The 8,768-nt window shown below is 50.9% G+C and overlaps 1 protein-coding gene across 1 annotated transcript; it reads left to right on the top strand.

Annotated features, from left to right (window-relative positions):
• Window positions 1–15: 15 nt before the first annotated feature.
• LOC133341443 (protein c-Fos-like) lies at window positions 16–8,294 on the top strand. The gene is made up of 4 exons (XM_061550081.1): window positions 16–147; window positions 1,807–1,924; window positions 3,996–4,103; window positions 4,686–8,294. The coding sequence occupies exons 1-4, from the start codon at window positions 86–88 to the stop codon at window positions 5,403–5,405; spliced, it is 1,008 nt and encodes a 335-aa protein (XP_061406065.1). The 5' UTR covers window positions 16–85; the 3' UTR covers window positions 5,406–8,294.
• The last annotated feature ends 474 nt before the right edge of the window (window positions 8,295–8,768 follow it).

Here is an 8,768-nt window from a genome sequence, read left to right as displayed (position 1 = left end):
AGTTGCGCTGGGGAATGTACCAGGGGTCGAGCTGAAGTTTCTGGACCCACTTCAAGCAACAGAGACTCGAGGCAGCAGGGCACGGATGAGCATCGATACCCTTCGGCGGTCGGAATGGGTGGTCCCAATGTTGTCATCACGAGCCGGGTAAGACGTCTTTGAGATCTCGGTTCAGTGGTCGTCTTTTTTTATTCTTCTTATTCTGTCTCCAGGTCGTCGGTGTTTCTGTACTCGAACTTGTGTGTGTGTGTGTATACTACAAGCACGTCTTGTCTGTATGCTACGAAGAGAAGGGTCGTTACCCGAAACGTCGCCCGTTGTATACTGTTTTAATGTGTCGGGGCAGTGTTATTGAATAGTGTTTGGGGGTTTTTGTTGTTGTTGTTGTTGGTTGTAGGTGCCACTGCCAAGCGCAGTATCAGCAACAAAACGTGTTCAGTTCGTGATGTAAGATATAGTCGGATGAGGCGGCCTTCATCCAGCAGTGGATTTACCATGGCTGATGATGATATTAGTGGTGATGAATGGTAGTGGATGTGTAACGCTTCCCGTAACTGACTGAAATCGTAAAAAAAACATCAACGCAGAACTCGCTACCTTAAAATAGACGTGCATCGTAGGCTAACGTTTCGGGCGATGGGCCTTATTTAGCGCCAGGAGATGCGCCGCATTAGCATGACTCATTGTGTCACTCGCAATGCTCTTAAATACACTCGTCACGTCAGCAGTTGCCGGAGGGCTCTCTTAATCGCAGCTTCAAACAAACTTTGTTTATAACCTAAGGTGTCGTCTAACTCATGTCAAAACACACACAACACACGCGCACGTTATATAACGTTAGATGGGTGGGATGCTCGCTTGGCAGAGGCGACTACCACTAAACGTTTAACTAACTCCTCTGCGAGAGGCTTTTCCTACTTATGTCGGGTGTCACTTTAAAAAAGACACTCAAGTGGTTTCGCTTTATCGGCCACGTCGCGGAGTGATGATGGTGTGTTTTCCTCGTAGCTTTGTTTACACACAGTATCTCCCTCTCTCTCTGCTGCTGCTGACCCAGTGCCACTCAAGCTTTGCGCATAGTTGGAACATGCTCGAAGTCGCGGCCGCCGATGTTTTCTGTGCTGTTGCTATTTCACTTGCGAGAAAACCCCCACGGCACCCAAGTTGAATCGTTCTCCCGCGGCAGAGGGACGAGCTCTCGCCAGCTTTTAAAACACCGCGCTCACCGTTTCACGACAGTACTGGCAGTCACCACCACCACCGCCAATACTCATCACCGAGCGCAGTGAATTCGCTCGGCAGTTTTGGGGGGGGGGGGGTCTTCCTACCCCCTCCTCTTAGAGACACTCACTCGCTCATCGATAATTTAGGAATCGCCCACAGTGCGACCACTGCTACCACGGGTCCTGTCATTTAAGTTTTGAGTGTTTATGTGACTGATGGAAGCCTCTCTGCACGTCTGTGGGTCTATGTGTGTGTGTCGATGGGTCGATACGTAAATTAATGGGCATCTATGTGATTTTATGGGTGTCTGTGCGTCTATGGGTCTATCTGTGTGTCGATGGGTCTCTATTGTGTTTCGATGGGTCCGTGTGTACGTCGATGAGCGTATACGTGAGTTTACGTCGATGGGTATCTGTGTGTGTGTGTCATGGGTCTCTATGCGTGTCGATGGATCGCTGTGTAACGATGGGTATTTGTCCATGTGTTAACTCGCCCTCCCGTACAATAGCGAGAATATCCCTGCAATAACGGTTACCCCCCCCTTCTCTCTTTCTCTCTGCTTTTCTCTTAGGGTTTCAGCAGCAGTGGCAGTGGCGACGCTGGCGCTTCTGGCTGGGCGCCCAGCAGCGGGAGTCGTAGGGGTGCACCCCCTTACAGCCGGACCGGGAGGCGTGGGGGGCGGCCATCCAGGGATGAGATGGTAAGAGCGACTGATGTGCACGTGCTGCACGCATACAACTTGAAATGTTCACGACCGAGTCGGTCGTTCATTTCTTTAATTCAATGTGGGGTTTTTATTTTAGTAAAAACTCACCCCCACCAAAGAGGATGTCGCAATAGTTGACAGTGTAAATACAACTAAGGTAGTCGTAGCTATAAAATGAAGACGCATACAAAAAAATATCAAAATGAGAGGATGTATTCAAGGAAAAGCTAAAATGAAAAAATGAGTCTTGCAGAGTTTTCCTGAACTGTTCAGTGCAATGCCTCGACTGATCGATTTCACGTCGATTGTAAGAGTCCTTTATGCCGGTTTCTTCAGTTGGTATGTGGCGTAACCCCGACGGTGCAGCCTCTGGAGACCGCTAAATTCACGAAGGCGTTTTTATTTGAATCGCGATGTCCAGCACGCTCCTTTTGACTCTTGTCGTTTGCCGTTAGCCGTGGCCTCGGAGTCGAACCCAGATGGACGGGTTCGTACTTCGTAGCGGGGTGCGCTAACCACTACGCCAACGCTCCCCATAGCAAACGCACACCTTCACACCTTCACACAAACATACGCAGCTACATGCATACAGTACAAAAGACAAAGATATCCCATATAGCCTTGAACAAACTGCTGGGGCAAGTGCTGTTAGCAAGTAAAACCTACGAACTCGAGCGCAGTACACAGAGGCGGGGGTGGTTTGCCACGCCTTTGTCTCCCCAGTGCTCCTATTTAGACACTGCTCATTTTAGGCTGAGTCGACCTAAGGGGTGGGCCAACACCGGTTCAGATATTCAACACCGTACACATAACGTGACATGGGCATTAAAGTACAGAGGAGGGGCACCTTTTATTGCTGTAACCGCATCCTGGGCATGCGAGGCACGCTTGTGTACAAAACGTAACCCAGCCAGCCGTCACAGAGCCCCGTTTATTAGATCCGCAGATCAAACTGGATCGCCTGCTTGCTCCGACTTATTGTTTGACATCGCAAACAAACAAACACCGTGCCGTATACGACGCGGCGGTCGTGAATGGTCGTGAATGTAGAAGCGCCGCTGCTGTGCAACCGGTTAGTCATGCAGCGAGCCGTGGGCACGCTGGTAGCCCTGCGATCAACAGGAACTGTCGTGGGTAGATGGTGCCGCTTACACACGCGTTCGTACCCGCGCCTCCGATTAGCACGGTCGGCTACGTACGGTGCGAAAGAAGTTCAACGTGCGTACGTACATTGTACGGCGACGTGGTCCATCGGTAGCGTGTTCGCCCGCTTGTTGCAGAGGTTCGCGGTTCGAATCCAGCCCTGGTTAATACTGCGGTTGCACATCAACGTGCCGGCACGTTTCCACCACCGCGTCGGTTTTCGCCGCTGTGCCGTACGGCTGTCCGTCACGCATATCCGAAATGTCTGGCACTGTGTCGGACGTTTTGTCTGACGTTTCGATCTCCACATGCTGGGAGATTCTCCCAGGGTTTGAATTCTGGCAGACACGTGGAACGGAATGTTGGACGATATGCGGCACAGTCGAAAAACACATCGCTGTGGATTTAATTGTCCATCTATTGTGGACTAAGAAGGGTCGATGGGGAAACAGGACTGGGACCTGACATAGGATGAACTGGTTCAGCCGTCAATGGCTGGGTCTCAGACCAAAGGCTTTTTCGATCGCTCTTTGTATTCATGTCTTGGCAGTAAATAAATAAATAAAACGTTTCTTTCCTGTAGTACATTGATGGAAGAGTCCATGGTGGTCTGACAGTCATCACAGCAACCTGTGTGAAGCCAAACCCATTTATGTCACTGTCTTGACAAATAAATACAATTTATCCGTCGTTATTGTTGTTGCAAATCAGCCAGTTGTGGCAGAGCTCTGTTTTGGCCACTTCCCTGGCCAAAACTTGTCAAGCCGCTCGACCATTCGACATTTTCCAACTGCCAACCGCCGAGCGGGACGTCGAGGTTTCGATCCGGGTCGTTGAAATCGACCTCGGTCAACGTGGCCCCAGCTGAAATCGTTCGCTAACCCCCGCCGCGTCGTCTGTCTCTCTCTCCCTTCTCACGCAGCTCAACCCGGAGGAGGAGGAGAGGAGGATTGTTCGTCGGGAACGCAACCGGCAGGCCGCTGCCAAGTGTCGGAACCGGCGACGGGAACTCACGGACCAGCTGGAGGAGGTGAGGAGGAGGTCTCTGCTGCTCGTAGCGTAGGCTGCCACTGCGGCCTTTGTTGTTGAAGGCCTGGGGCCTCTCTCTGTCTCCCTCGTGCTCATTTAAGACCGAGTCAACCTAGTTGAGGCACAGGTCAGATTGATGTCCCAATCGAATCCGACGTTGTGTGTGTCGGTTAGTATCGTAGAGCAGTGTGCGAAGGGAGGAGTCCTTGAAAGAATAGTCTTTATTTGCGTTACACGTTACAGAATCAGAATATTTATACAGTTGGGGCGGGTCAGAACGTTATGACAACAAATATTACAAAAACACCATCGGAGTGCCAAATATAGGTATGGTAAACAAATCACACTATAAATGTATGTACAAATAAAACGAAACTCGTTTTTTATCTTGCCATGTGAAGCCCATTGCCCTATCAACTTCGTTTTCAGAAGCCACCTGGCCACAAATCATAGCTCAACGAAATTGACTCATCATAATTAAAATGTATAGTAGCCAAATACTCTAAATAATGCAAGTGCTGGGGCAGGAAAGAGATTGCAAAACCCTAACCTGGACTCGCCCCCACCTTCGTTTTCCCCACAGGAGACGGCCGAACTCCTTCAGCAGCAGGAGCTGATCAAGTCCGAGGTGGACAACCTGCGCAGGGTGAAGGACCAGCTGGAGCTCGTCCTCGCGACACACGAGCCCTCGTGCATGCTCGTGCCGTCACGGGACGACCAGAACGTTCCCTCGTCATCCCCCTCCTACCTGGCAGCGACCGCCTCCTCGTCAATGTCCTCGTCGTCGGCATCTTCTGCGGCGGTGGTGGAGGCGATGGCAGTGGCACCTTTGGCCACCGTCCCCCAAGTCCCATCGATAACGGTGACATCATCGACATCGTCATCGTCGCTGCTGCCACCGCCCATCCCCTACTCCTTCGACGGGGCGTTCGCGACTCGGGCTGGCGGTGTGGCCACCACGCAACGCCAGCAGCAGCAGCTGCGACTGCCCACGTCCTACATGGACGCGACGGCCAGCGAATTCGCAGCCTTCCCCGACCTGCTCGAGTGCCTCAACACGCCGGTGGTGACCACCACGCCGGGCGGGGGGGGGCCCCCCTCGCTCATGTTCACCTACCCCAGCGTGGCCGGGCCCGAGATGCAGACGGCTACCACCACGGCCGCCTCCACCGCCACCGCCACCACCACCGGCACGTCGTGCTCGACCGCCTCCACCAGCTGCGGCTGGGCCCAGCGGCTGAGCAGCAGCAGCAGCAGCACCGACCTGGACGTGCTGCTGTCCCCCACGCTGCTGTCCCTCTGAGAAGAAGAGTGACGCGTGTGCGTGTACGTCTGTGTGCTTGCTGTCCACGTTGTGGGGAGTGGTAGCGCAGCGGTTAGCGCGCTGCGCTACGAACCCGGCGACCCGAGTTCGATTCCCACTCACGGATAATCGACACCGGTGACGATTATCTGAACTAGTCCTGGGCCTCCTCCCCAAGGTCGACTCGGCCTCAAATGAGGACCTGGTGCGGTGTGTAAACAACGCCACTGGGGAGACAAAGGCGGCCGGGCGTGGTGTTGGTCACCCACTCCCTTGTTTACCGTGCCGGCCTTCATAGGTGCTCATGAACAGCACTTGCCCCAACAGTGTGTTAAGGCTATAGGGGGGATCTATACGGGGCATTGTTGTCTTTGTTTGCCCACGTGTATCTGTCCCGTGGCCTTAAAGTGCACATGGCTTGGCACAAGCACTTAGTGGCAAACGGCGGTTGTTGTTGTCCACGTGGGCCATCTTAATTTGTGTACGATAACATCGACGAGGCGTACGGCGTTTGCGAGGTGTGCTCTTGGACAGCGTAAAAAAAAATCTTGATCGTCGTTCTTGCCATCGTAGTTTCCGCCGTGCTGATGGAATTGTCGTTGTTGGCGTTTCGCTCACCGGGCTGCGGGGAGCTTCAGTAGCAATGTGTGCGCAGGGCGTTAACGTGGTGGAGACGATGGCAGCTTTCCATTCGAGCTGCTTGCTCGGCTTTCGCAACATGTTTCGTTTAGTTGTACAAGTTGGAGCGTCGTGAAAATGTGAATTTCCCAAAACTTTTTTATTTCTTTCTTACATTGGACACTTAGTTAAGACGACGCTCCTGATATTTCTGCCAGCGCTCGAGGTTGTTTGTTGGCGGAGTGTTGCTCTTCAGATCCCCTGCACCGTCGTGGGGGTCCCAGCGCAGTTGCACCGCCTGCGCACTCTGTTGGGCTACGCCGCCATTGGCGATGATGCCGACGGAGGGTGTGTTCGTGATGGTGTTGCATTTTATTTATTTCGGCACGTTTGTCGTTCGTGCGCTGTATGCTGCCAGGTGCTGCTCGCGACGGTGCCTGTCGGTTTGTGTTCGAGCCTCGGTAGTTAATCGTTTGTGCTGAGCGCGCCTGTATTATCTTGGACTTGCAGTTACCTGCGTGGGCTCATGTACCTGCGTATTTCTGGAGAGCTACCACCCGTAATATTTGAGTAACGGCAGCGCAATGCCTGCAGATATTTTACAGAGATTTTTATATTACCCCCCCCCCCTCATCACCCCCCCCCCCCCCCCCCAGAAAAAACTACTCTAAGCCAAAGATTTATTGCAGCTTGTTAGTATATATATGAAATATATATGTGCACGTGAACTTTATCAAAGAAAATAATATATTAGACTTAAGAGAGAATATAAATTATATTTGAAAGGAAAGGATTTTACGTATACTATTTTATTATGCTACTGGTTGGCACATAGTGTTGAACACTATTTGCCGCATGCTGTGATTACTGAAACCCGTGGAGAAAGAAAAAGGCCCTTTTGTCACGGGTTTGTCTTTAAGAGGCGACTGTCGGGACTGGCTGGAACCATTCGCGTTAAATGGCACATGGCAATTTGCCCCCCAAAGTTATCAGTTTGGCGAAAGGTGCAGGGGAGGGGGGGGGTGGATGCAATAAGATAACGAGTGAAGGGTGAACCAAACTCTTTTAAAAAAAAAAGGGGGGGGCGCTTGGTTAGAGGCTGGGATGGGGGCATTAATTGGAGATTGATTTTAGCCGGAAACTTTGACCCGGATAATGCATCCAGACCCGCAACACCATATCCAGTATGAACCCCTCACTGTGGCTACGAGCTACGTGCCACCAACTCTCAAAATCTGTTGCCAGCGACTTGGAAAATATTTGGTGAGAAATTTCAGGCCTGGTCGGAGATTCGTAAGTGTTTGGTTCACTGGTGTGGTTAGTGGAGGAGTTTCCTTCTGGATGGCGAGTTGGGTGGCAGTAGGTACCCAGGGATCTAGCAAATTATTTTGTTACTTGTCTCCTCCGCTTTAAGTATTGTATAGTGTTGCATCGAACTTGGACCCATTTCTGTCAGAGAGGGCCCTTGCTTTTTAAACATCAGGCAGTTCACGTACCTGTCAACCCCCTTATTAGTGCCTACCCTATTACAGACCTTATTGGTCACCCCGTGCCCTTATACATTTCAACGTTCATCCTACAAAGTGCCATCACGAGGGAGAAACCAATAGACCCGTAGTTAAACGGCTGTACGCTGTATGGACCTGATCTCAATTTCCCTGTACAAGAATGAAGGTAGACCGTATGGGTTGACAGGTATGAGTTCACCAGCATTTGGCTTATTTTGCTTATATTAAACCAATGCTGCTGAAAAGACGCACTCCCAACAGGGTTGTATGGCCAATGGGATGTAAAATATATATACACGAAGTACTTTAATATTTATTTCATGCGGAGAGGATATATGGTAATGAGATATGAAACGTCTGCCCAGTTATTTCAAAGCCTATGTCCTGGCCAATTTCAGTTGCCCACTCGCCCGCCTGCCCCGACGATGACCATTGGCCCCAAGTATCCATGCGAATTGCCGTGTGATCACGGGAGTTTCCTGTGTGCACCAACTGCCCCTACGATAAGTGACACCGACTGTAAGCTGTTGAGCGATGTAGCAGATGAGTCATTGCTAGCCCGCGTGTAGTTTACAATTGGCTCCGAGGCCAAGGCCAGTTGACACGGTATCGTGATCTATTTAATATATATTTTTGTGAGCATAAGCTTTCGTAAGAGTGAAGACATATATTTGAAGAAGAGCATTATTTTTGTACCACGTTATACGGATGTATAGTATTGTCTTCGTCTGATGAAATAAACAATGTTATTTGTAAAACTTTACCGGATGCCCCTGGTGTTTTTTTACCGTCATTGCCATAATGCTCGTCATTCCTCCAGGGTTTTTCATGCTGTGACATTCCACCAGTACCACAGGAACGTGAAGGCAGGATGTGATGATGATGGCGAGCATGATGATCATCTGCATCATTAAACACCTCCTTTGAAAGCTGCATCCCTGTGCCGGAGGAAGTGCTGATGATGGAGCCACTGGGAGGCATGTTCCAGTTACTAAAAGCCGAACTTGAATTTGACCAAGTAACGCCAACTGAGCTATTCGCATCTTTTTTTAGAAGCGACCTGGCCACAAATGATAGCTCAACGAAGTGGCTAGTAATTTGGAAATGTACAGCCGCCACGTACTCGAAACGCATGTTTCTGAAATGTGGAGGGGAAAACCGGAGGTCCCAGAGGAATGTTCACGCGACCACGGAGAGAGCCACGCAAACTCTAAATAAGCAGCAGGCGTCAGGTTCG

Source organism: Lethenteron reissneri, chromosome 11 (genome assembly GCF_015708825.2).
Source record: "Lethenteron reissneri isolate LAM-NWPU_2019-01 chromosome 11, ASM1570882v1, whole genome shotgun sequence".
Taxonomy (NCBI): domain Eukaryota; kingdom Metazoa; phylum Chordata; class Hyperoartia; order Petromyzontiformes; family Petromyzontidae; genus Lethenteron; species Lethenteron reissneri.
Note: the sequence above shows the minus strand (reverse complement) of the source record. Positions and strands in the feature narration are given on the sequence as shown.

Bases quoted from the DNA above. Each gene is read 5' to 3' on its own strand.
- LOC133341443 (XM_061550081.1), top strand. From the start codon at position 86: ATGAGCATCGATACCCTTCGGCGGTCGGAATGGGTGGTCCCAATGTTG. The intron at 148-1,806 runs GTAAGACGTCTT...GGGTTTCAGCAG, and splicing joins ATGTTGTCATCACGAGCCGG to CAGTGGCAGTGGCGACGCTG. The intron at 4,104-4,685 runs GTGAGGAGGAGG...TTTTCCCCACAG, and splicing joins TCACGGACCAGCTGGAGGAG to GAGACGGCCGAACTCCTTCA.